The 27,858-nt window shown below is 40.3% G+C and overlaps 2 protein-coding genes and 1 long non-coding RNA gene across 7 annotated transcripts in view; 2 read left to right on the top strand and 1 right to left on the bottom strand.

Annotated features, from left to right (window-relative positions):
- The window catches only part of RBKS (ribokinase), a 66,352-nt gene extending 47,741 nt beyond the window's left edge, over positions 1–18,611 (bottom strand). Inside the window, exon 1 of one of the 2 annotated variants that reach the window (XM_031594440.2) lies at positions 18,223–18,611. In XM_031594440.2, coding sequence (XP_031450300.2) covers positions 18,223–18,272 — 50 coding nt within the window. In that variant the 5' untranslated portion in view covers positions 18,273–18,611. The remainder of the gene's footprint in view (positions 1–18,222) is intronic. The other variant, XM_090135186.1, reaches the window with a different exon arrangement.
- On the top strand, positions 2–16,853 carry LOC149918910 (uncharacterized). The gene is made up of 3 exons (XR_016464085.1): positions 2–2,823; positions 4,557–4,644; positions 13,776–16,853. It is a non-coding gene; the product is annotated as an uncharacterized LOC149918910 (long non-coding RNA).
- A 29-nt stretch (positions 18,612–18,640) lies between the features above and the next one.
- Positions 18,641–27,858, top strand: part of BABAM2 (BRISC and BRCA1 A complex member 2) — a 161,189-nt gene continuing 151,971 nt past the window's right edge. For 3 of the 4 annotated variants that reach the window (XM_090135185.1, XM_090135184.1, XM_031594460.2), the window contains exons 1-2: positions 18,641–18,765; positions 21,591–21,748. In XM_090135185.1, the coding sequence (XP_089991311.1) occupies positions 21,621–21,748 (128 nt within the window). In that variant the 5' untranslated portion in view covers positions 18,641–18,765; positions 21,591–21,620. Of the gene's footprint in view, positions 18,766–19,069; positions 19,728–21,590; positions 21,749–27,858 lie in introns of those variants that run through there. The other variant, XM_031594467.2, reaches the window with a different exon arrangement.

The following is a 27,858-nucleotide window of genomic DNA, read 5'->3' as shown; positions in this document are numbered from 1 at the left end:
ATTTAAAGCAATATTTACATACATTAATGACTGAAAATAGCAACCATCTTCAAAATAAGAGTTACATTCTTACAATTTTAAATGGTCCAACAGCCACTCAATACGAACATAAAAGACTAGAAAGTCCTTTTAGGGTCTCTATTCCACAAACCACCAGTTTATGTTTATTCCTTATATGCCACTCAGTCAAGCCGCTTATTTATTACTTGGGAGAGGGATTGCATTTCTGTTGTTTGTTTCATGTTTCGACCAGAAAAAGAAGCAGTTGATCCCTGACTGGGATTCCCCAGTCCTAATTCAATACAGATACATAATAAATCTATAGGTCTTACTGTTCATGTTGTTTTACTGCAACATTCAGCTCACCTTTACACACTGTTCATTTAATTTCATTACATCTAATTATACACTCTTGAACCACCCTAAGTAATTTTTCACTTTGTTGATGTTCACACCCCTGAAAATTGTAGATCCCTATCAAAGCTTTCCTCCCTTCTGCTGTCACTCAGCGGTGACTACTCTCTCTTTTAAATCAAACCTTACAACTTCTTAACATTCTGTTGCTTTTTGAACTGACTCTAATTACACTGACGTCTTTCTGAGGATGGGTGCCCAGACGGAGGAGCACTAATAATACAAGTGGAGACCCATTGGGGATGCATCAAGACAGTTTGGTTTAGTTTCCATTTTGAAAAACAACAAAACAGAATCGTAACGTTGTTAATGCCACCAGACATTCTGCTATCTCCAGAAAAAAGTGAAAGAAAGAAAACACTCCCTCAAGACTACGGGGGAGAAGTTCTCTGAATGCAAAGCTACACTTCCTTTTCCCACGTCTATTAGAAATACAGAACTCAAAGCTGTGTTTACAACACTCAGATTACCCAAATTTCTGCCTCCTCAAACCATGCATCCCAGGGATACATTTTAAAAATGTAATTCCTACTATCTCCTAAGCTACAAACAAGCTCACAGCAAGTGTAGAAGAAAGGCCTCCTGCAAGGTCATTCAACCTGTTCAGCCCACATGCAGGTAGCCTGAACAGGCTGCCAAAAGTCTGAAGGAAAGAAAGAGTCCATGGGCAAAGGGGAGTTGGCAGGAATGCAGAGGAATCTGCCCTAATAAGCAAGATTCACTTCACCTCTGTTTGTCATTTTCTAACATTTTGCCAGTAAATCTTAGAACAGCTTCAAAATTGCCAGCCCTCCAATTCAGAAAAAGGTGACACACTTCTACACTAGTAAGTCACTACTGTTTGCTGCCTGAAAAGCACATGAGGGATGTGTTCATATTACTCTCACTTTATACAGCAAATTTTAGGGCACGTTAGGGTTTACAAAACCTTAATGGAGTAAATGCCAGAACACAGCCATACCAAATGAAAGTTTTCAAGAAAAAGCAAGCACTTTCTTCTTATTAACTTTCAGTTTCAACATCCATATGTCCAATGTTTAGGATCACGATGAAAATGAAATCTAAACTAGTGAAGCTACGTAAGTCTTTAACTCCCACAAGATTTCTGCTCTGAGGCAGCTGTTATGGCTCTGTCCCTCAGCAATAGTTAGTTTCTGAAGATATGCAGTTGGAATGCAAACACTAATTAGGGATGTTTGCTAACACAGCACCCCAAGTTTCTGTGTGAGGGTATGGTACCCGATCAGCAGGCTTTCCTGTATGGAGGACCGGAGAGAAACCCCAGAAAGACTCACAAGTACAGCTACTGGCACTTACTTTGTTTCCAGGCATGTAGAGCCAGGTAACATTCAGTTCGGAAATGTTTAAGGCATTTTAACTAAAAATGTAATGGTGATTTACAATTATAAGTACCTTGTATATATGGAAGGGGTTGGTAAATTAAAGCAGTTTCCCACAGCAGCCTCTGGCAGGTTGTTTACAACAAAGAGTAACTAACATTTGAGGGAACAAAGTGTAATGATAGAAGTAATGAACAAGGTGTATTAATAGTAACATCTATAATTTATTGCTATTTTCTCAATTTTATGTGTCATTGGAAGCCAAAATAGTGATTGTTGTGGACCGGAGAATGAAGGTCACAAAACTCAGACAAGGAAGCTCCTGTTTGGTCACTGTCAGGCTTCTGCATGCATACTTCCAGAATTATGTGTCACTCAGCAAAGAATAGTTGTTATGCTCAGCCTTGGTAAGCAATAGTAATAGCAGCTCTTGTGCAGCTCATTTCTTTGACAGATCTCACTACACTTTAAAAAGCAGAACAACATTGTCATTCCTGTTTTGTGGGTGTGAAACTTAGGCAAGTCCTTTTGCCTTCTTGTTCCTTGGGTCAGCCAAGAAGCCACTAGCAAAACCAAAAGCAAAGATGAGCTCAATCCTCTAGCACACACCGTCTCCTGATTTCAATTCTACACTGAGAAAATGGTAACAGGTCTCAGTTCATCTTCCTTCCTTAGGGTGTTTTAGGAGATTATAGCTCATTCTAAATAGAATTTGTTTCTGCAAAAAGCTCGTGTATTTTTAGAGAAAGATGAACAATTGTGACATCCCAGCAGGCATCTGCTAATGGTGCTGCTTTGAGATCACATGTATTTGTGAGAAGCACGTTCACCCATACATATTCTTGTTTTAACAGTGGCTAGACCACAACTTGATTCTTCTCGCAGTTATGTTGGCATCAGCACGCAACTCCAATGAAAGCAGCATAATTACACTGGTGAAAAAACAGGCTCGGTGAGGTGAGGATCTGCGCCTCGGTGTTTCAAGTAGGACAGCAAAACAACTGCCTGTGGGAATCAAACAGCTTGTTGAAGACGGGAAGATGACCTTTTTTATTGCTTTGATGAAAAGGTACAAGGCAAAGGGCAAAGGATCAAGTTGGAACAGTGATTTGTAATTAGCCAATTTTAAAAATAGGCTAACAGCCTAGGTAAGAACATGCAGTGAGTTCCTGTAGCTCACTGTAAACAAAAAAACCTACCTCATTGCATTTCAGGCACGATCACCAGTCCTTTCAGAACAGTTCTATGCTCCAGAAGCCTATTTTTATCTTCCATATTAAACAAATTCAAAGTACTGATCTATATACATAGCCTGAAAGTTTCACTTTCACTGACATAGGAATTCAAGATTTTTTTTTCCCCCAAATGCAACACTTCTCTCTTGTCATTTAATTCTGCAACTGCACTAACTTTCAGTTCAGATCAGACTACTTTAATAAGCATTTCAGTCTTCTGTTATGAGCAGGCAGTGATGAGCAATTTGTATAAGGAACCCTATAAATGCTTGGCTTATTGATGGTACCACAAAGAATACTCAAAATGGCCTAAAAGTGATGAAACAGCCAACGTTACTCCAAAACTAGGCTACATAAGTTAATTAGAAAAACTGTCACACTGGTTTTCAGAATTGTTACATAAAGTGTTTTGTAAAGCTATTTACAACTTTGGCATAATTTGAAAACACTGACATGAAAAAAGTAGTTTAAGTTGCTAACTAACAGACTGCTCTTAGCTCATGCGTCAAATTCTCCACAGCTTTGAGAGGATAAATGGTGTAAAGGATATTGATCTCATGTCTTCTGAGCAACCAGAAACTAAATGCGAAATCCCCCAAGACCTATTAGATGGGGGAAAAAAATAACTATAGAATATGTTTTGCAAATCGTGCACAGTAATACAGATCATGTTTATGGAGGAACTTTCAGACTAAAACATCCTGAAATGCTTTGGGCTACAAATAAAGGAATGTAATCACTCAAAATTTCAACAGTTTTAACAAAACAATATTTAAACGTAAAAAGCACACAGCAGCACTACCCACAGTTTTTTGTGGGAAACGAAGATTCTTACATCCAGCTATGCTTCAGAGGTTTGGCATAAATAGAAGTACACAAATAAGAATTTCACCACTGCATTAACTTTGACCCTTTATCTAGTGTGTGCCACAAGTTCTGTTAAAGGCTAGAGCTGGTTAGCACTTGTGTTTTTAGACAGATATCCCTTAGGACTGGTGGCACTGGAAGAAGAATAGAACCTTTCACTACCTCAGTGATGCACTGAATCAGAGGTGAAATGCAACTAACTGAGTTATGAATGCCACTTTCCATAGTAGTCTGGTTTTCTTGAACAGTTCCCATCTAGCAGTGACTAGATCACAATCGGAAATACCGTGTCTGAAGGAAGGAGGAAAAGAAAGGGAACAATGCACATAAGCAGTATTTGCATAAACTAATCTTGAAATTAATCACAGTTTGCTTCCGATTCCTGATGCCTAACCAGTGTCTGTTCAGTGCTTTCAACATGCAAAAATATTACAAAAGTACACTATTACTGTCAGCTTAAGCTGATGTAAGACCGTGCTGATACAAAAGCATTTTCCCAAAGCTCACTGTGCATTCATTGTGCCAGGCTGGATATGGCTCTGGGCAACCAGGTGGTTGGCGACCCTGCACATAGCAGGGGGGTTGAAACTAGACGATGATCATTGTAGTCCTTTCTGACCCAGGCCATTCTATGATTCTCTGATTACCCTTATTGCTTACAGAGTTCACTAATGCAAACTGTTTTGGTTTTTTTCCACAGGTCATTTTAATTAGGATCAGCTAACTGACCCATGCTGGTGTCCAGCAGGCAGGGTGAGCCAGATGATGTTGCAAGGACTGAGGAGGGGGTGACTGAGGAAGCAGCAGCACTGCCTTCCCTGTAGCCATACATGCATGCTGCACTGTGCCACTGATACTGCCCTGTCTGGTGAACACATGGGATGCTATGTAACCAGGGCTTAGGTCATGGTACAGCATACTTGGTTCTGTAGGAATGTTGAAGAAAAGCATAAAGTCCAGTTTATTTCTGGGAAACAGCGTGGTTTTAGCATGCATGAGAAAAAAAAGAAAAGAAAAAAAAAAAAAGACGTATGTCAACGTTTTTCTTTTGAAGAAAGAAAAAAGAAAAACAATATTCTCATCAGGCAGTTCAGAGGGGAAGAGAATTTGTATGTTAGATTAGATATCACATTATCTATGATGACTGTCATTTACATAGTATCTAAAGAATATTTAAACATCTTTTTTTTCTCCTGAAGAACAGTGAAAATAATGAAGGGTATGAAAAAAGTAGCAGAAATGATGCATTTAAAGGTATTTTAATGAACAGGAATATAATGTAAAGGCTTAGAATTTAGCTTTGATTCTGCTCTCTTTGAATCCCTGAATAAAACTGGCTCTTTTCCCCTCCTGGGAATTCCCTAAAATGGGGAAAATCCCTGGGAGATTAGAGTAGGTGTAGCTAGCCACTGTCTAGTACATACAATTTACTGGGCTTTAATGCTCCTCAGAGCCGAACAAATACAAAGGAAAGAACAGCTCTTGCCTCTAACTAGGAATATTAGTACATCATTGTGGTGAAAAAGTCTCAGACCTCTTTTGGATCTGGCGTAATATTTTGGTTTAGCCTCAGTCTCTTTTGTCTCACTTAATTTTTAAAGATTTGAACATGTGCTATGGGAAAGTATCCATAATATGGAGACAAAAAGACCACAATTCTTTTCAAAATCTGATGTTCTTGACTCCTTCTTGCTTTCATCCCTTTTAATAATCCACTAAAGCATCTTATTGGAAGGTAGAAAACTTTCAGAACTTATGAAGAGATTACCTCAGGAATGCAGTTAACTACAGCTTGGTTTAAATATTGGGCTATCCAGTTCTAGGTTCTTAGTCTCACTTCAAATCTCTACGACAGAAAAAAATTAGAGACAATTGGAAATAATAGAAAATACTCAATGTATTCTTCCCTGAATATGACAAGTTTTTCTTTAAAAAAGTTCACTTTTCATACTACTCATATAATTGGCTACCATTTCTTGGATGGTCTGGGTTCTCTTGCTAGGACACATAACAGTGTAATAAAAGTACCCAAACTGGTACCTGGCAAAATAATTGATGGCTAAAGAACAATCCTTTCACAGGACAGTGCTGAAGTACAGTGGCAGTGTGAGGTATAAAAACTTTACCCCATCTTACATTCTGAAGATTTTGCTAAAACTTGCTTGATTTTACATAATTTACAATCTGTAACCACGTCACAAATGATGAATTAGAGCAGAGCAGCAGGAATCTTTCCACCCAGATTTGTGATCAAAGAAACACATGCATTTTATCAAATACATACATATATATTTTCTAAAGACAGACTATTTCATAGATCTCATTACTAAATGGGTCAACAGTTGAACTGACACAATGGTGAACATCTCTGGCAAGTGAAAAAATTCAATTTTTTTGAGACTACATGAGGGCCACAAGAGTGGTACCTTCTTATACGAGCTTTACCTCTTCCAAAACACTATTGTGCAATCACAACCTCAGCTTAAAAAGACCAAAACACACAATGTATAGAGTGAGAATGGATGTAAATAGCCCTCTAACAAGGATTTCAATGAATGTTTCTGCTGACCTTCTGTACAGGGGTAAATTTTGCCCTTACTAGATCTTAAAAGATGGAACAAAGAAGGCACTCAGTTGAATATCCTGCAGCTTTTACAGTAGCACACTATAGTGCACGTCACTGAAATGACATCATCATGAGATCAGAGTTCCTAAATTATACCGGAAAGCTGAAAGTTTCAGAACAAAGTAAAAAGCTTTTCCTGGAACAATAAGCCTTTCCTCACACTTCTGGCAGTTAACTTTTGGGGAAAAGGTGGGCACAACACTGGTGATGTAATTCTGAACTGGACGCTCAAAAGAGATTAAAAAAATACATGAATCTAACCTGAGATATTTAAGCCTCAGCAAATATTCCATCACTTTTACAAAACATCTGTTTTGTATTTTAAAAAGATTGTGGAAATTTTCAAAATTACTACTCTCTAACTTTTATTTCCCTCCCACGTTGTTCTTCATTGATGTCTCTCTATTACATTATTTTTGGAACTGCAGTTACATAATTATTTTCAAGGCAATGTGATGGGGATGTTAGAATAGACTGTTTCCGAAACATGCTGTTCTCACCTAGCACTGCAGAAGGCTTCCTACAGTTCCTATGCTGAACAGAACACTGTAACTTCATAAAATACCAGGCTTAAAGCAGAAAACAAACAAAAAAAAATCCCCACAAAACAAAATAACCTTTGCAACCCAAGCAAAGAGTGATCTTTCCATGTCTCTGAATGATTAAGAAGATATATGTTAATATAAAACTAGATAGGTCACAGGGTCCTAGTTCTTGTCAGCATAATTTTTTATATAATGGTAAATCAACGAAGTAATCTATGCTTCTGTTTCACCCTCACACAGAAAAAAATATCAGCTGTTGATCTCCCTAAAGTCCTCTCCTCTGTTTATTCCCCTTCCTCCTGCACCACTCTCCGCATTATTAATGGACATTTTGTACACAAGCACATTTGCTTTATGAACTACAATACTAAAAGCAGCATCATAGCTGTGTTTTCACTACATAGTTATCAAGATGAAGTAGTGCAGTCTAAATACTATTTGTGTTCCCCAGTAAAAAGTTGCTCTAAAAGCTTGTGGCCAAGACAATAATTTTGATAACCATGAAGTTTTTCAACAAATTTCTAAGTACAGTGTTTCCTTCAGAATCCATATGGGTCACAACTGAAAAGTGTAAGCAAAAACTTTAGTTTACATATACTGACTCAATTTATTAATAAATGTACTTACAACATATGTAAGTACACCAAAATCCTTCAGTAGCTAAATTTCTGCTTTGAAGCTAGCTTACCTTGATTCACCAATAAACAAAGCTGTACTTTAAATTCCTTCTCATCATAAAGGTGTCTACTAGAGTCTTGTATTACAACAACATTAAAGTTTGTGTGGCAAAGACAAGAATTTGCAGTGTGCAGAGGGTGCTTGCCTTTGTCAGACATGGTTAACTCAGTCATGGCAGGAAGGAATCTCCTCTGGGTGACTGCGTTTACCTTTTTCACAATTTGAGTTTTCTGGGGAAAGGCAGACCTCTAAACATCAGAAAGATGTGAATATCAGAAAGTGACGCACTGAAACAGGTTGCCCAGAGAGAGGTGGTGGATGCTCCATCCTTGGAGACATTGAAGGTCAGGCAGCACAGGGCTCTGAGCGCCCTGATGTACCTGTAGTTGTCCTTGATCACTGCAGGGGAGTTGGACTGGATGACCTTAAAATGTCCCTTCCAACTCAAACTATTCTATGATTCTATGTAAATCTGCATAGCCCTGGCTTGCAATACCTGCCAACAGACAACTCTCATATCTCCAGTAATGCCCATGATTTAATGAGCAACAGGGAATGAAAACCGATGGATTATCTGCTCACTTTCACTGCCTCTATACGGTGTACTGCTGAGCTCCAGCAAAACCACCAACTGCTTTTCCCCAACAGGTCATTCTTCACTTAGTTCTATCTGGCTAAAAACCCAACAGATTGAATAATAGTAAGATATTCCCAATAAATAATATTAACGGGATCAGGGAATTAGAAGAAAGGAGGTATATTCATTCTCATTACAGATGAGAACATGGGAAATGCTTCTTTTTCCACATAAGTACTGAATTTGATTTGTCTTTCATATTCCTTCCTATCTTTTATTTTCAGTAATGACCAACGCTCCTTCTTTTTCTTTCTGCTGTGTATACTATCAAGTTTTACACATTTTAAATAAACAGGGAGCTGAGAAGATAAGAAGTATGGGAAGTGATGGAGGCAGTAAATTAGCAAAAGGGAATTCTGATTCTTTGGAAGCAAAAGTTATTTATGAAAAGATGAGGGGCAGAAAAAAGAGCAATATAGCAAATAAATGCATTGCAGAAAGATAACAACAAGAGGTGGAGATAAACAAGAGAAAATCATAGATGGTTCAGGGATGACATGCTATTGATCTAGTACAGGGAAATAAAAGGAGAGAAAACGGAGTGAAGTCAGAAATGGAAAGAAGAAATAATAAAACCCATAAAAGAGTGCACAACCGATATATTCGGGAACATTACCACCTTCTTATTTTATAATTACGTGTCAGAAGGATCATCGTGTTCTGCACCTACTTAGGCACCACACTGGTAAAAAACCTTTATGTATTTTCTTCAGGCTCAAAGTATACGTTGCTAGGCTTGGAAGGAACCGGGAATGTCAGCATCAAATAATTTACTGGAGCTTGATATAGGAGCTAACAACTAGAGCCTTATAAAACAAGCACCAAAACCTTACTAGTAAACTCCTATGGAAAGAACAGCTCAGACAGCTCCTCTAGGCAACATCATATATATGCCTGCCTGGAGTGTTTTTACACAAATTTGTTACCATCGACTGTACGATCTTTATTGCAGCTTTTGATTTGTGCCAGAAGCTCTTTACTGTCAGGAGTACTAAAATTTACCCAAAGATATTTATGTCTAGAAATACATCTAGGAAAACAGTTATTTCCATTAATAGTACAGCCAGAAAGTAATTCATTAACAAGACAGAACATAACTATTCATCATATCACTCTGAGGCTCATTGGGGGGCGGGGAATGGGGGAGGAGAGAAAATACAAGAGTATCAGTGTTGAGTGTTAAAGTATAATGCATAACAGTTGTATGTATTCTGAAAAATATTTTCTAAGGAATTTCTTTAGCAAATTTCCCCTTTAATTCAGTAATTCTTGTATGGCAAAGATCTTCAAACTAGGAGGACAAGATAGGTTATTTTAAATAGTCAAAAACCGTTTTCAGTGAGAACAGGGAAAGTAACAACAACAACAAAACCTGTGGAATTTATGTAGTAAAGAAGTATTCAGTGGGGCAAGAAAATTTAGATCCATTAATAATCCAATGTAATAATCTATCTCCATCATTAGCATAGAGCAGGAGCCATAAGAATACCTTGAAGTACTGACAATAGCAATGCCCAGTGGATCACTGGTTTGGATTCTAATTATTTGCAACTGTATAGTACCCAGGAATTCTACAAAAAGCAAAAGATGACAGTTGTGACATCTGTGAAGGGGGCTGTTATAATGTGAAGCAATGGCCATATGCTATTGTGAATTGCTGAGGCAAAATTACATCTTTCTGTAGCAGAAATTAACACAAATGCTTCACTCCTGATGTTTTTATTGGAAAAATGGTAACTGGGCTTTTATTCCAACAGCCTCCTTCCCTGATCATAATGTTATTAGTTTCTGACTTCTCACTTTCTTCAGAGGTATCAGTCTGGGTTTTCCAGTGGCAGATGAAGACACTCAGGTGGCTGCTCTAACATCAGCTGGCTGTATGCTCACTAAAAGCTGAGGCATATCAGTCTCAAAAAAACTGCACACAAGAATTGTGTCTTTTTTTATTCCATTCCAGCGTGGCATTGACTGGTTCTGTCTCCATGAACTTCAGTGAGAGAAGAAGCTCTTTTGTATTGCAGTAACTAAGGTGGGAATAATTTCAGGAAGAACTTTTTCAAATCCTAGACACTCGGTGAAAATGGATACACACAAGTCTTTTATGTAATTGGGCTCAGCATTTTGAGATTCTCTTCTAATGCTCTGTCCCAGACTACTTAAGTAGAGATTTTAAGAGAGTTCAATTCTCTTATGTGGGAAAGCAGGCGGGATGAAAAGAGCACAGGAGTCACATATTTCTGTAATTAAAATCCATAACCATAACATGGTTACAAATTTTGGCTCATGTTGCAATATCTAGACTGATGACCTCCCTCCTCTGTCAGCTTTTTCTTCTATTTCTTTCTTGTTTAGAAAATTCTACCTTCTTGACTTAAAAATTCTGAAGTATTTAAAGAGATGAAACAAGTAATGCTGTTAACCTACCATGTGCATCTTCTAGCATAAGCAGCAGTTATAACAGTGGACAGTGCATTGTAAATGAATGAACTTTCCTTTGCCATCAGTGTTGAAACTGGCCTCGGCTGTCACCAGACAATGAGAAACCACATACATACTCGGGAAGGTTCAATAAAGAGATTCAGCTACTGATAGCTGGCAAAGAAGGCACCCATTAAAAAGATGAGAAGACTGATAGGCACACTGCTTTACTTTTGTGGGTAGTGTCTAATAGTTTACTGACCTCGAAAGGGAAAAAATGCCAGTCTCGTGAGACTATAAACTTGTGGTGCTGTGAATCAAACCAGGGAGTAGCTCTGAACAATGCAGAACAAGGAGCACTGTGGTGCTTCAGATGAGTGCTCTTTGCATGGCAAGAACACAAGATGGAGTAGCTGATTTTCTTCTCCCCCTTGGAAAATACACCCCAAAAACTTATCACCTGCTAGGATCAAAATGTTTCTGGATTCATTTACTCCATTACCCAAGTGAACTCTCTAGAGAATTAAGCAATAGTTTCCTTGCCTCATATGGACTAAACCTAAAAGCTTGGTAAACACTAGTTTTATCTCACAAACCATAATTTTTAATTGCTAACACACATAGGAAGGGCATAATCCTCCACTGATGATATCATAGTCTACTGCCATGGAAATGACTGCAGTACCATAAACACAGGTTTAAGATGACCTCATTTTAGTAGGAAAGAGGGAAATTTCAGTGGAATGTGAATGACACTGGGAGTAAGCACACAGTTACTTTATAGTAAAAAACCTCTCTTACTTGTCAGTTAAAATATGGAAGATGAAGGCAAGAGCTAAAAGAGTGGCTGAACAGCACAGGAGTTCTGCTGTCCAAACGCTGTATTACTGCCTCTGAATTGCTGAATACAGAGAGCCCTCTGAACTCATGTCAGGGTTCCTCTCCATAAACTCACTGCTCCAGACAGGAGTGAAATCCCTGCCCTGACAGGCTCACAGTTTAACCACATGAGCATGAACAAAGTACAGCTATGAGAATACAGGGCAGGATCACAGAACAACATTGTAGCTGGAACGCTTCCTAGAATGAGTAAGTGCTTCAGAAGTGGGAGGAAGAGAACCATACAGTCTCTTGAAGCATACAAAATAACATGAAGTCAGAGGCAAATTCAGAAGTACAATCTCAATGTGGCAAGTGCTAAGCATCTTGGCATCGGCTCAGGAAAATACATATATTTAACCTTCAGCTCTGAAGTAATCTGAGAGGCGTCAAACAACTTAAAAGATTGGAAGCTGATATTTGTGTGTAAGCTTTGTGTTGCTGAGAGCTGGGAATGCTGAGCGCTGTGTAGGACCCTAAGATGAAATGAGAAAAGAAGTTTGGGCTGAGAACAGGGAGTGGAGAAATGCAGCAGGTGATAATGATCTCACTTAAGTAGAACCTTTCATCTTAAAGGATCTCAAAGCAATTTACAAACTTAAACAGACCAGACACTGCAGCTGGTAGGAACAGAAGCAGACATCTGGGAACTCATTCATGGGAAGGAGGAGGTAACAGAGGACTTACTGGGTGCTGTATCTTCCAAAATGCTGTTGCTGGGAGAAGACAGCAAGACTAGAACAGAGCTTTTTCCTAAGCCTCGCCAAGCAGCCATGTGAGAAAACTGCAGAAAACAAGCAGGCAGCTCTGCCTGAGCTGGCAGGAAGCGAAGCAGAAAAACAGGGGCTCTCTGGACAGCTGGGGAGCTGTAGCTGTTAGAATTGTAGTTCCCCTGCCTTTTTTCTCAGCCTCAGCTCCACAGCTTCTTCACACTTTCTGCTATAAAACCTCACGCCTATCATTTTGCCCTTTCAAAACCTTCCTCCAGTTTCTCTCCACCTTTTCTCTATCTTTCTACAAAGCCAAATCCCTTCACTTTTGGTCCCGGAACTCCAAAATCTTTTCCAAGTAGGGCAAGCAGTGCTACTTTTTGATTACTGGGAAGACAAAGAAATTACTACAGATATGGCATTTATATAGTACAGGCCTGACTATAGTACTGTAACAAGCATTCTTTAGCTCAAAAGCACTACTAAATGCATATTATTAAACGGAACTAGGTAAATCTAAAAATTAAGAATCATATTAGTTATTGTTGAAAAGAAGTTACTTTTGGAAGGAAAGACATCACCTAATTACAGTACACAGTAGATTAGTACACAAAATAAAGACACCAAATGAAAGGGCAGGAGATTTCAATTAAATGGAATCCAGAAAGCTACTCTTTTATTCCACTTAGATTAAAGAAACCCCTTAACTTAAAAGACGTAGTTTAACATCTATATTTCCCAAGACTTTTGAAACTTCCACGTTTCCAATAAAGAAGGGAGAAACAGAGTTTTCATGGATAAGAACCAAAGACAAGTGTAGAGCAGGTGTTCTAAGATGTCCAGTCCTTCTCACACAGGACCCACAGCATCCTCTGCTACACAACAGTTCGTTTCAGAAAGCACCAGCTGTCATCAATGGTACACTGTCTCTTCCTTGTGGTTTATAAACTTGGCTGCAAATGCAGCTCTTGTAATGGGTTAAAAGAAGTCATTGGTGGCCTCAGCTTAGATAGCCTGTGTTTTTAAGTAAAACCCAGTCAGACTTTTGCCCATCTTCTCTTCTTCAATTTTATTTATTTATTTATTTATTTATTTATTGTTAGAAGAACTTTGATGGAAACTCTTCAGGAGTGGAATGTAATTCCCAATAGTTTTAATACAGAAAAGATTAAACTATGTTGCATTCTGAAATAAACACTCCTATTTCAAGGGGCAGAGACAATTTCACATCAGTTTGCAGCACTGGAAAACCTCCTCTGATATCAATGAGCTTTGGATCAATCAGGTCCTACACGAGATAAGCAGAGCCTGAACTATTTTGGATACTTGAAACTATATTTGTATAGAACAATTTTATTCCTTTAGTCTGTTACTGAGAATTTCATCAACCTGATTTTTACTGTCTATTTTTTTTTTTTTTCCCCAGGATGCAGCTTTCTTTTTGTCAGGCAAGAGAAGCCAAAGGGGATTTGTTCTAAACCATATTTGAGGTCCTCTGTAATCAGGGCAGAACAACAAAGCACACAGCCTGCACATCCTACATTTACTATACATTCAAAACTTTGCTAGGTCAGAGAAGAAGACGAGGCTCTGAAATCAAGCCCAGATTTTTCACTATTACATAAAGCAAACAATTCACAGATGACACATTCTCTCATGCCTTGATGCCTTTCTCTGGATCCAAAAGATTAATTTCCTCAACTGGACTAAGCTTGTATTCCTTCTCAGTTGTGCTTTCCCATGCTGCTGGCAACAGCAGATTGACTAGAATGAGGAGTGGCTGCTGCAGGGGAAGCATTACAGATAAAAACAAAAACACAAATGGAACGGATTTGAAGGATTCTAGAACACTTTTCTCTGCTGCTAGGAGAAGCTGAAGAGCAGAAAAAAATATATGAAAGAACAGAAACTCTGAAACCCGGTGACTGCATGCATGAGAAACTGTGGAAATGAGAACATGTGAAAGACCTGGAAACAGAGCAAAGTTTTATGTGAGACTTTCCTGCTACCACAAAAGAAACATAAGAAAATTCCTTTTCATATTCCTGCAAAAAAGAAAAAGGCTGAAAGTAGTGATCCAAGTATTGCACTTTAAGAAAGTACACACACTACTTAAGATCATGGATTTCCAACGAGACAGTGAGTCATTTACTGCAGCACTTCAGCAGACAGTAGCCACCAGGAGAGGCTTAAGAGCTAGAATCTCATTCACTAACGGAGGTAACTTTGCCATTATGCAAAAGCAGAGATTGTGCTCTGTTAGTGAAGGTGATTTGACACACCCATCAGACTCCTCTGGGATTTAATTCCAGATATGCATTTGTCACTACTGTCCATTCTGGCAACACACTGCTTCGTAGGTCAGTGCTTTCTCCACCAAGTCTTCTTTCAGTGAATGCCTTCAATTGGTTTGCCTGTTGCAATGACAGTGGTTACAAGAGGGAGCCTGAAGCCCTACTTTCCAGTTCTGTTCCCTAGTGAAAATAAGCAATCTGAGAGAAGGATTAAGGTCCACCAAAAAAACTAAGACTTCAAATTCTGAACATCCTAACAAACATCATTTTCCAGAATTTGGGCTGTCGTCTCATTCTCTTGAATTCAAGTGAAAAACTGTTGCTGTTGTGACTATCTAAAGAGTTTTTCCATCTTACATTTTGTTCCTTGCTTTTGCTGTTTTCAATTGCCATGCCAAAGTTTCTCCTGTTTATTCTAATTGTTTTAGTGTGTCTGACTCTCATTGGTTTATATGTTTAGTCTTGCCCTGATTTAGTACGAATTAAAACACTGCCACGATCAGACTGCAAATATGAGTCAGAACAGAAACTATTTAAATAATACTATGGATGGTACCCGTCTGGCTTGATATCTAGATCATATAGAATAATGCTGTTTTTGTTTTCTGCTACTGTTGTCTGGAATTGCCGATGAAGTGTTGATTGTGATTGTGACCACAAATATGTTTTGTTCCTGGTCCTGTTAAGCCAAAAGAGTGTGGTTTACTGCATGTATGTACGTGAGGTTGTTTTGATTATACTAAATTCACTTTAAAAAACCCACATTTTGCCACTGCAGCGCTACAGGACAATGAGAAAAGAATTTCCAATGAGAACAGTATTTTAAAAGCAAACCACTGGGCTCCTTCTCCTTAAAAGAATCTTAAGGGACGCTACCCTTTCTTCTGAATTTGATTATTTCTCAAAATTACATGTGAATAGTGTTTTCAACAGAAGGCCTCCTTTCCTTCTCCTCTCATTCATTATGTAAGACTTAGCAAATTTCAGATTGCACATTTCACACAGAGGTTATGCTTCTTTAAATTACTTGTTTACTGTGTTGAGTAAAAACATTATATGGCAACTTTTTTTTTTATTTGGTGAATCTGGTTACCGTATGTTCAATGGTAGCTTCAGGCTTATCATCTGGATTTTCAGTACCTTGCCTCTGAAGACCTAGGAATGCTTACCACTAAATGCTTGCCACCCTCAGTTTCTATTTTTCCAGAAAGAGGGTGAAGACTTTATTCTGGAGGGCCAATGTTGCACCCTGTCAGTGCTTCTGGCAGAGCCTCAATCAGTACGCCTCTATTCTAGGAAAGATAGGCTTCAGTGCTAAGCAGTGAATAAGACTATCGACCACAATGTGCCCAAATACGTGTCTGACCTCATAGTGCATGACCCTCATAGTTTATTCAGTCTCTTCAAATGGGTGATAGACAGGCACGTAACATGTGAGCACTGCTCTCCATGTCTTTTCCAAACTAAAACATCAGCATAAATGACAAACGGATGAAAACCTGATGTTCTTTTGTTCCTGCTGAAATGAACCCTAGCCTTAAACCTGATATATATGGCTCCCCCTACATTGCAGACATAAAGACAGTTAAGAGAGACTCCTAGCATGAATTTCAACCTGGTAGTTTTTTTATACAGTTTGCTTATCATTTCCTGTTTCATAGCTTTGCTCCTCACTTACAGGCATCCCAGCCCACAGCCCAGTGCTTTCAGGTAATCTGACCAGGATTTTTAATGCTGGCTGCATCCAGACTCTGTCCACCCGAAGATTTCAGCCAGATCAAACATTTGCCAGCTAAATTTAAACCCATTCTTTTTCCTGGTTTATGAAGTGCCTGAAATCCTATGCTAATAACAAAGAATGAAGCTATCCATTCTTTTTCAGTTGAATCAAATCAGCTTATCGCTAATAAAAAGCCCTTCACTGCTCCTTAAAGCAAAGGCTAATAATGGTGAGTCAGATACATTCTTGTGATAGCATTTGTTCAGTTAAGAAACCCTCTCAGCTGACTGAAAAGCAAAATAGCTTTTTTACAACCACTTAATCTCACTGTAACAGCATGTATGGCTGTAACCAATGGTTTAATCTCTACTTACAGAATGCCCTGTTAATAAGGTTTATAAGGTTTCAAACAAGTGACTGCATTTCCATCACACCAAACTTGAAGCCAAAAAGCATGGGAGCTTTCTGAGTGGTTTTTTTTTGGTTGTTTTTTTTTTTTTTTTTTTTTTCTTTTGCTTTGCTTTGTTTTTGTTTAACTGTCAAGAAAGCACCCAAACCCATGGCTGGCAGTAGTGCTTAAGCTGGCAAAGTTTTGATCATTTTTGTTTCCACATTTTAGAGAGACAGAAAAAGAATTTTCTGAGAATAAAGGGCCATGTTTTATTTCAATATAATGCCACAAGCACAGACCCACAAAATGTCAAGATCAGTTCTACAATATCTTACTCTGACCTCCAAGATAACTATTCTTCCTGGTAAATTGCAGTGTATTCTGCAAATCACGTAAAGCATTATTTTTTTCTGATACAGGTTCTATGATTATTTAAGAGTTTTTGCAAGACAGGCCTATGCCTACATTGCACTTAGCCCTCAGCATAATCTTCTAATCGGGAACTGTGTTTTTAACTGCAGAATTCCCAGCAGGATGCGTTGATGCAGTCCAGACACACACACTTTTAAATCCTATTTTAACCAACTCTGCATACATAGTTTAAAACCAGGTGTGTTTAATAAAGTGCAAATAAAGGACTGATTTGCAAGTGTACTGGGGCCAACAAGGTCAGGCAGTTTGGATTAGTATTTTCATCATCATCAACTCCTGCAATTCCATTTGAATTCTCCTGATATTTAGTATTCGTTATAAAGTCGGCCTGTGGGAACCACGAGCTTTTATGAGTCTGTCTGCTTTAATTTGTCTTAGAAGTTTGGAAACCTTACCTATGTACAAAAAGAAAGAAGGAAAAACACAATGAAGCCCAAGCACCTAATTCCAAACCCCAAATGCCTAAAGGATGAATCAAAAGGAAGGAAGATATTCTTTTAAAAAAGGATTTCATAGTTTGAAAACCCACTCCGGGGTGCAGAGGAGCTAGATTTTGTTAGGGCTCCTTACTTCCACGTCCCCACCTGTATGGATACGCACAGCTCAGGGCCTTGTCCCTCTGTCAGACAACAGCGGGCTGCAGCAGTGGGCTTCGTTCTACTTTTTCACAGACCTAATTTCAGTTTCTTTTCAACATTAAGCTTTCATTCTCGCTTTTCCGGCAGAAACGAGTTTCCAGCTGACCGGATTTATTTACCTTTCTCAAAATCGTTTCTGCGCCGATAACGAGTATCGGAGCACACGATTTCGTGGGCATATCGCTCCAGCCAGGGCGCCGCCGGGCCCCCGAGCGCAGCCGAAACCACAAACCCACGTCTCCCTTCCCCCTCACGGCGGAGGCGGCTGACCGAAGCCCGTCTCCCCGCTCCCCGAGGCTCCCAGCAAAGGGGCCGACCCTGACGGGCCCGGCAGCTCGGCGTGGCGGCCCGAGCTCCCTCTGCGCCAAGGGCTCCGTGCCGCCGCGCCAGGTACTAACCTGACCAGATCGGTCATACACGATCCCACCACCGCCACCTCGGCGGCCATGGCGCTGAGGACAGGGCGGACAAACCGGTTCCGGGGCCCGGACCCTGGACCCTGAGCCCGGCCTCCGCGCCAGGCCGCGCCGCGGCTTCGCCCGTCGCCACGGCGACGGCGGGCGAGAGGGGGCCCTCGGCCGGTAGGGGCGCCCCTGGCGAACGCCTGTCGGGACGCCGCTCTCTTCGCTCCTGCCCGCCCCCGTCCCGCCAGCTAATTCCGCGCCACTCCGGCTGCAGGCTCCCCGCGGCCCCTCGCATCCCCCGCTCCAACCCCAGGCTGCGCGGCGAGAAGACCCGCCCAGGCGCTGCGGCCGCCGCCAGCTCCCAGGCCCGCGAAGCCCCCTGCGGCCCGGGGAGCCGCGGCGGCGGCGGCAGCGGCGGCGGAGCGCGGAGGCGCGCACGTCGCGCGGCGGGGCGGGAGCGCGCACGCCGGGCGCGGGCGGACGGGACGGGCGCGTGGCCGCGGCCGTTGCTAAGGGGCCGCGCTTCGGCCGCCGTAGGTATGGCGGGGCCAGGGCCGGGGCCGGGGCTCGAACGCGGGCCCGGGAGGGGCGGGCGGGAGGGAGGGAGCCAGCGCCCCTGCTGGCCCCGGGGGGGGCAGCGGCGGCGGGCGGCCCGGGCTCTGCTCCCGCCTCCTCCGCCGGCCCTGGGGCGCAGCCGGCCAGGAGGCGGCGCGGGGCCGGGATCGGCATCAGCACATCTCGGGGCGGAGGGCCGGGCTCCTCGGTCAGCCCCGCCCGCCGCCCCGGGGCCGGCACGTGGCTGCTGGAGCCCCGGGAACGGCGCCGATGGCCCGACTCCGGCGGGGGGAGGGGGAGAGCGGGACGGGGCCGAGGAGCGACGCCGGGCGACCCCGCCCAGTGCGGGCAGAGCTGGGCGGCGGGGCGGGCGCAGGAGGCTCCCGTGCGCTTTGGTCTCATCTGTGGCGCCGCTCTGTGCGACGCTGAACCCGTGCCGAATGTTTTGGCCCCGCGGTGGGGACGCTCGTTTCCGTGCTCTCGCTGAGGAGCTTGCCTTCGACTGACCTGAACTTGTGGCTGCTGAGTCTGAAAGGGTCCCGCTGTTCGTTTGTGAATTTCTCCCAAATACGTGGGTTTGAGAGGGAGGTTGCCTCGTGGGTTATTTAGTGTTTAATTCCCTTGGGTTAATTTGGTCTGTGCTCTGTTCCCAGCGCTGCCGGGCCGTTAAGCTGGGGAAAAGATGATGTCTGTGGGAACTGAAAGTTATGAAAATGATACGGTTGTGTTACTGTTTGTAAATCCCTTTGTTTACGGATCCCTTTGTTTACAAAATAAATCAGTGAGTGTAACCAATGGGAGCCTTTAAGTGTTATGCAATAGCTGGCTCGAGATGTAGAAGGTACTGTGGGTCTTAAAGAAGCGATGCAATAAAGCCAGGAGCGGTGCTTCAGAGCCCCTGGCGCCTTGTGCTGGCAATACCTGCGTACTCCACTAGTGGAAAGGTAAAGAATCACCCTATCATTCACTTTGGAAAGTGTCTGTTTTCACTTTTGGTCACCACATGCATCTCCACGCGTCACAATTCTACCCTCATACCTGAGTTCCCTTGAAGGATGTCGTATAATCAGAACTAATGTTGAGGTCTCTGTATATGAAGTGCTAGGATGGCCTCTGTTTCAGCATGCTTTTTGCGTGTTAATAAGGCCTTACTCTCCCTGCAGTAGAATAAAACACGATGGAATAAAACGTGCCCAGAGTTAGCCACTCTTGTGCAATATCTGTCATTCTAGTTTAAACTCATTTTTTTTAGCTGTTCAAGCTCAATTGTTGGTCTTTGCATTGACGTAGGCCAACTGAGCTTATGTTCTCAGTGTCTCTGGGTGAGTTGGCAGGGGGTTTCAATAGAGCTGTAACCAAAGGGAGGGAGTGTCCTGAGTGGCTATAAATGTCTGCCAAGCAAGTGGAAGTGGCTGCCCGTTGTCAGTTACGCTATATCATGCATGTAAGGAGAGCAAGTTATATATTAGTGTATGGATATTCAGTCTTGAGCTTCTGTAGCTGCCATAAAGTGCAGGAAACTGTATTAATTACAATTTGTAGGAAATCCCTGGGTATTTTTATTCATCTGAAAATGCCCAGCCTTTGTTTTACTCAGCGTAGCTAGGATAAGTTCTCCTGAAGACTCATTCATACTGCTTCCGTGTGAATGGCTTTCGTAAGAACAAAACACATAGCTCAAATGATTAATGATGCTACCTGCTGGAAGGAATTATCAGTTTGCAGAAGATCCATTAGTTACCAACTGAAGGTTGTAAGCTGAGTGCTAGGAAAAATAGAGAAATGTTGTGAGTACAGCAGTCCATGTGCATTGTTATTTGTGAATGTAGATGAATAATAAAGAGTTTGTAATGGCTAGAGTTAAGTTAAGTTATGGGGCCTTCTGCCCAAATTTGCAGTAGCAATTTTATATTACACTGAGTCACTTGTGGCCCTATTTTGTAAAACTCTGAAATTCAGTTGATTTTCAGGTAGAACTGTAAATGTACCAGGAATATGAGTAAATATATTGTTAGCATTTAGATAGGTTGCTTGTCTTTCTTTCTTCCACTTCTGCCACAGCCTGGTGTTGCCCACAGTATAGGCTTTCAGCATGATACTACTTTAAATTACAAACGAGATCGGCCCCTGCATTTAGTCTAAAAAGCAGCAAGTGTGCTTATAGTGGCCTCACTGATGTAGCGCAAGGTTGTGCAATTGCAAGTGCTTCTGAGAAAGCTGTGCTTGAAGTGTGTATGTAACAGTTTCACAATCTGTTTTGTGAGTGTGAATGCCTTTCAGAACATGGTAGTATCACTGATAGGAAAGTCTTTGAAGGAAGCACAAAATGCTCTGTCTAGCTCTTAGTGAAGTGTTGTGAATGTAATACTGATGATGGTTATGCTTGTAGTAGTATTACAAATGAAAATATGTAGAGAGAGCAGTCCCACTGCAATCAGTATTGTAAGTCTAGTTGATAGAAGCAGAACAAATGTGGCTTGTCAATTACAGCCTCTAGGGGAATGCTTATGAGAACAGCTAGGCTGTGAATGGTCAGAAGGACCTTTGATTTATCTTTCTCATAGGGATAGGATCTTAATTAAAGCAGCCTAGGATTAAAGATTCTTTATATTGAGATTGAATTGAATAAATGGGTTTCTTTGATCATTGCAGAGGTAGGAGAAAAAAGTTAACTTTGTATACTTCAATTCCTGATCGCTAGAGCACTAAGCTTGTTTTTCCTTTGATGTTGGCATAGTATATGTGAATTTACACCAAATAAGTAGGATATTTTAAAATTGTATTTCTCCCTTACTGTTCCTGTACAGCTAAAGACAAAAGGAAGAGAGAACGCTACAATGTCTCCTGAAGTTGCCTTGAACAGAATTTCTCCTGCCCTTTCACCATTCATTTCGAGTGTGGTGAGAAATGGAAAAGTAGGCCTGGATGCTACCAATTGTTTACGAATTACAGACCTGAAATCTGGGTAAGTGTTTGAGTTCCTTGTTTAGAAAGAATGCCCATCCCCTCGATGACAGTTCAGATGTCTTTTCAGGACTGATTTTTTACTATGTCAGTGTGTACTTAAGCATTTTCAATATATCTGAAACTGAAGTGCTGTCTAGATTGGTTGTGGGTTTTTTTTGTCTTATTACCATTTTGTACTTTGCGGGATTTAATTTGTCACATTGTTGGCAATAATAATCTTGTTGAAACACTTTCATTGGTGCCACTTGGTAATGCTGGTTTTCAGCATTTAGATTGTTTTAAACACATTTTCCAGCTGTTTTTTACTTGCTTACTTAATCTTTTCTATAAATTCAAAACTGGAAGATTAATTTCTAAGACCTTACTGTAGTAACAAATATGCTAAATAAGAAAGAAAAGCACTTTTTCTTTATCTAACCTTCTTCAAGATAGTACATCAAATAGCTGTAGGCTGCAGTGTTTGAAATAGGCCAAGCTGCTATTTCTGTTTTTAACTCTAGAAGGATGCGTGGTGGTTTTCAGCTGCTGATAAAGTTTGGGATCCACATGTACAAAGGGAACTCTGAGGTGTAACCTCTGTGAATAATACATGGGGGTGGTGAACTGCTAAAAGTAGAGTTTATTTTGGATGTTGCCAGATGGGAAACTCTCAAAGTAGCTGATAAAGAATTCTGCAGATGAGAGGATATCAGAAATGCTTCCATAGCTGAGCATCTAACCACATTCCTGACTCAGCTGCTTCTTTGAGACTGGAGTAGAGACTCTGAAATTATCTTAAGGCTTAAGGTGCTGAAATCACTTTGCATCACTTTGATGCAGACTCTGCTGGTTTGTTTTGAATAATAGCGTAACCCAATAAGTTTTGAGAACTACCACAAAAATTCTTTAAAATTTAGTTATGCTGAAAACTGTTTCATGTACTTCTGTAGTTTGCTTTGTTATGATTTCGTAGACAGTTTGGGAGTTGCTTTTCCTGTAGATATAATGCCTTTTCATGAAAGTCTGAATTCTGTGGTTAGCTTGAAAAGTGTCATCCTTTGTGACAGAGTGCTGTCTTTCTTGGAGGTCTAAGAATCTGTAACTTTGTGTATTTTGCTTTAGTGTTTAGGCTTGCAGATTAAATGAGACAGGCTGAGCAGTTACTTACTTGCAACTGTTGCTTCATAGTAGCCCTTGCTTTCTCTTGAACTAGTCTCCTAGGAAGGCTAAGGTAGTATCTGTCTTGCCTTAGCTTTTCTGAAAAGGAGTAGAAAAATAGGGAAAACACAGGTGTGGTCTGGTGAAGGTGTCAGCTTATCAGGAGGTAGATAAGAGCTTTGCTCAGTGCCCACAGTGTCTGTGCTGCTTGCCTGTAGAATAATAGATTAAAATAATTCAAAGCAATGTTTCTCTAGCTGACTCTTTTCAGAGGTATTTTACTGTCTGTTAGTTTTTAGCCTGTGGTCTTACTGAGATGATCTTGAGTTTATTATGATATATCTTGAATGTTTTCCAAGAGTTTATTCTTTAACTTAAAAAACTGAAAACTTACTCCTAACTGTGCCTGTTATCCAACCTAGTGATTCAAATTCTGCATTATTTGCATCGAATGTGGAGTGTAGAATATAAATGCAGTGACCAAGAGAGATTTACATTTGCCTCTGGGTGCTGCCTCTCAAGGAAAAGTTGTAGGGCTCTGAGAATCCAAAAAATAGATTGGAAGGCATTGGTCTACTCTGTACTCCTATCCTGACTTAATGTTCTTATTCAACCCCCTGTGTACTTCTACTTTCTTTAACCTTGTAAAAAAAGAAAGATGACAGTGCTCAGGAAATAGAAATCAGGGGTGGATCTAGGTAATAACTGTATGAATAGAAAAGGACGTAGAGATTGGACAGAGAAGGAAAAAAAGGAGAGCAGTTAAGTTACAATAATGGGGATGAGGTACAGGATGTTAATTGCGGAACTCTTCAGTTTCAGTATTGCTGAATCAGGCTTTAAACTTAAAAAGCAGAAACGTATCTGAGGAAGAGGTAGTAGATTAAGTGTCTGAAATCAAATAAAAAGCTATTATTTATTTCAAATGAATGTGACCATCAGCAGAAACTTTTGAATGAGTTTATGTTCATTGACATGTGGAAGGAACTTGAAACATGTCTTGCCATAGGCTAGCTGAATTTGTTATGGAATATACAGATGTTTTATGAATTAACTGTTGTGTTGTGTGGAAGATTTTTAAGACTAAAAAACTGATTTTTTTTTTAACCTTTAAGATGTTAAAATCTGTAAGGTAATCTTTTCAGTAGATATTAACTTAGAAGACAAAGACTTCTGGAACTTTTGAGTGCCTTGACACTGACAAGAGGATCAAGGCAAGGAACTGCATGGCTGCTTCACTGTCACACACCACAGTGTTACTCTGATGGAAAAATGGTGGTTAATGCAGTACTCTGGTTGCCTAACCAACCAGTGCTTTATGTTATGTAACAAAATTTGCACACACAAGATGCATCCATTCTCAATTCATAGGTTTTAGAAACTGGAGCTGTGGATCACAGAGAATTATAGAAATGTGTTGGATGTGGTAGCATCTCCAACACTTTGCCTATTCATAACTTTGGTTTCTTAGTTCTCAACTTGAAAGTGGAAGGAATTGTACTTTTCTTTAGCTAGTGCAAGATCTAGTACCAGGTTTATAGCCTGTTATGTCATTTGATTTTGGTTTGTATGTTTCAAGTATTATGTAAGTCTTTAACTGTTTGAAAAATCAATCCACAAGCCAGATGTTTTTAGTGAAGAGCTTATTTTGCGTTTGCTGTAACTTATTGCTAAGACTACCTAATTTTGTTATAAACTGTATTAAAGAACTGATGTTGGCTTAAAAGTATGAAGTATTATATGTTTATTTGCTTTACTTCCAAGTGTGGAAGGGAAATCACAGTAAGGAAATCCTATTGTTTTGCAGTCTTTGAGTATGTAAATGTTTTATAATAACATGTTACAGTTCCATGTCTGTGTGTTTTACAAACTTAATAGGCAGTACTAGTCTCATCAGACATACATTTACATCTGTGAGTAGGGCCTTCAGGACCAAGATCTGTTCATAGGAATTATACGGCTGCTGCTGATGCAGAGTGAGTGAAGAGTTGTGAGAACTGTTTAACTGTGCTCAGCAGAACAACTTGATAGGACAGAAAGGCACTTTTCAGTAGAAACAGTAATGAGAACTTAGATGGTGCAGAGTTACCCAAAGTAGAATTTTTTAAAGTCTACAGAATATTATAATCTCGTTTAAGGAGCTCCCTAGTTAACTAAAATAGAAGCTTAGTGTTAGATTGCATCTGAAATACAGCACCTTTAGCAGCATTGATTCTGATGATAAGGAAACCCTGGCAGGCATCTCTGTTGCATCAATAAAAGATATTCCTGAGGATGTCAGAATGGATCAAAGCATTTAATTCTTGCATAGGATATTACCTTGTTCTAGACTCAAAGAAAATAATGCTGCCAGTTGAGTCAATGCCATATACTGCATCATTCAGTTAATCTACAATGGTGTCTCTTTGAAATAATGACCCATCTTAATTAGATATTAAAATCTCTTCATAACCATCTTAAATTATGGCTAAGACATTTTTCTTTGTGTTTATACATACATACATTAACCATGGGAAATATGTTGAATAGGGAAAAGCGATTATTAAGTAATTTAGAAACAGAAGAAATTTTCCTATATAAAGGCTGTGTAATTATTGTGTATGTAGAATCCAGTTATTTAAGAGGCAACTGCTTTTCCTATGGCTTGTTAGAATGGTGTGAGACACATGTGTGTTGGTCGTAGCCTTTGAGAACGTTTCCATACGGCTGTTCATGGGGGTGTCCATGGTAGAGCCTCGAATTATGTTGCAAGCTTATTCTTACTGAGGACTTTATTTTTTAAATTACTTTGTGTTGCACCAGTTGGAATTTTAAAATGAATATAATAACTAAACTTTCTAGATACTAAGAGTCTATTTTTGTAGATATGTGTTCACAACAAAGTTGTGTAACTTTGTAACTTTCATACTTGTTTGGTTATACTTAATTATTCCATATTTGTGATGAAATTAATTGTGGAATTTTTACATAACTGAGTTGTAGTAAACCATGTTGGTAGTTTGTTCCTTGCATCTGTCTGAAACTGTATGAGGAGTGATTAAAAGGGCATAGTACTACTTGGAACAGATTTCAACTTGCAGGTTCACTATCAAGCTGTAATAAAGACATTTGTAATTTCCTAGTGAACAATGATTATTTAATTTTTGTTTTATCAAGTAGACTGCAATATGCTTTGGCATTTCCGTTTCTTTTGGGCATTTCCCCTTTGAAAGTAAATATGCATTTTATGTGAGTATTTTATGAAATGTTATTTTAACTGTGAAATACTGTAGCAGTTATTTTAAGTTTTCTCTTTATCTTTGCCTTTGATTACTCTAAACCAAAAGACTGTACTTCCGTTAGAGGAAGAAAATTTTTATTCAGTCACTCCCATTTATTTCTATAGGTTGTTTTTTCTTACATGACTCTTGAATGCAGTTACTATGAAACACTGTTAGTGTACATAGTTTCTACTGGCTGCAGTAAAACATATACTTGAAGGAATTTGGTGGTTTGACAGACTTGAGCGGTGGGTCCATGAGAACAACTTGTGGTTCAGCAAAGTCCTGCTCCTGGGTTGGGGCAATCCCAAGCTCAAATACAGACTGGGCAGCAGTGGATTGAGAGCAGCCCTGTATGACTTGGGGGGCACTGGTGGATAAAGAGCTCAACAAGCGTTGGCATTGTGTGCTTGCAGCCTTGAAAGTCAACTGTATCCTGAGCTGCATCAGGAGAGAGGTGGCCAGCAGGGTGAGGTGGGTGGTTTTCCCCTCCACTCTACCCTTGTGAAGCCCCATTGGGAATACTGCGTCCAGACCTGGGGCCCCCAGCACAAGAAAGGCATGGAGCTGTTGGAGCGGGTCCAGAGGAGGTCACAAAGGTTGATCAGAAGGCTGGACCACCTCTCTTTTGGAGAAAGGTTGAGGGAGTTGATCCTGTTTAGTTTGGAGAAGAGAAGGCTCCAGGGAGTCCTCTTTGAAGCCATGCAGTACTTGAGGAGAGCTTATAAACAGGAGGAGGACCAACTTTTTACACGGTTTGATGGTGATAGGACAAGGGGCTATTATTTTAAACTAAAAAAAGAAGAGATTTAGGTTAGATTTTAGGTTTTAGATGGAAATTCTTCATTCAGAGAGTGATGATGTGCCAGAACAGGCTGCCCAGAGAAGTTGTGTGAGTACCCCATCCCTGGGGGTGTTCAAGGCCAGGTTGAACAGGGTTTTGGGCAACCTGATGTAGAGGACGGTGACTCTATCCATGACAGGGTGTCGGAACAATCATCTTTAAGGTCCCTGTAAACCCCAACTATTTTGTGCTTCTGGGAAAGGTATGATGTTTGCATCCTTTACTGTTACATTGGTTAAGTCATGAACTATTACCTTTTCCATGGAGTAGGTTATTTCATTGTCATTTCTGATAGCAAATGCATTTTTTCACTGCAGGAAATTTTATTGCTAGTAGTTTGTTGTCACTCTCAAGCTAAATTGAACAGGCTGAAGCTATGAAGGTACAAGGCAAGGCATCTGTGAATTTTTCTGCACTGGTTCAAAAGATTGTTTCCAGGATTGCTTTCTTCTGCATTTGTTTCTGAATGTTGAAAGAACAAAAGGAAAATGTCTTAGTTTAATTTTCAATTTAGTGCATACGTTTCCTGATGGTTTGGCAAATAATCTCCGAAGATGTTAGCATTTTAAACACTGATTTTAAATAGAGTGCTTGAAGTTGTTCAAGGAAAAGAAAGCATTTGTCAATTTTGAGCATTGTGAGTATAGACACAATTGTAAAGATAAATGTTAGCTAATTGTGCTTTGATTCATTTGAAAGCCTGTGTATTTTTTCTAAGGGCTGTTCAGTTTAGATACTGCGCAGTATGTATTTGCAGGTATTAGGCTAGGGCAGTGAGTGACTTCCATATTTGACCATGTGAAAATTGAATGTTGTTTCTACCAGCTTTGTGCTTCAGTAACAGTGAGAAGAAGCTCTTCGGTACAA

This window comes from Phasianus colchicus, chromosome 2 (assembly GCF_987193195.1).
Source record: "Phasianus colchicus chromosome 2, bPhaCol1.hap1.1, whole genome shotgun sequence".
NCBI lineage: Eukaryota > Metazoa > Chordata > Aves > Galliformes > Phasianidae > Phasianus > Phasianus colchicus.
Note: the sequence above shows the minus strand (reverse complement) of the source record. Positions and strands in the feature narration are given on the sequence as shown.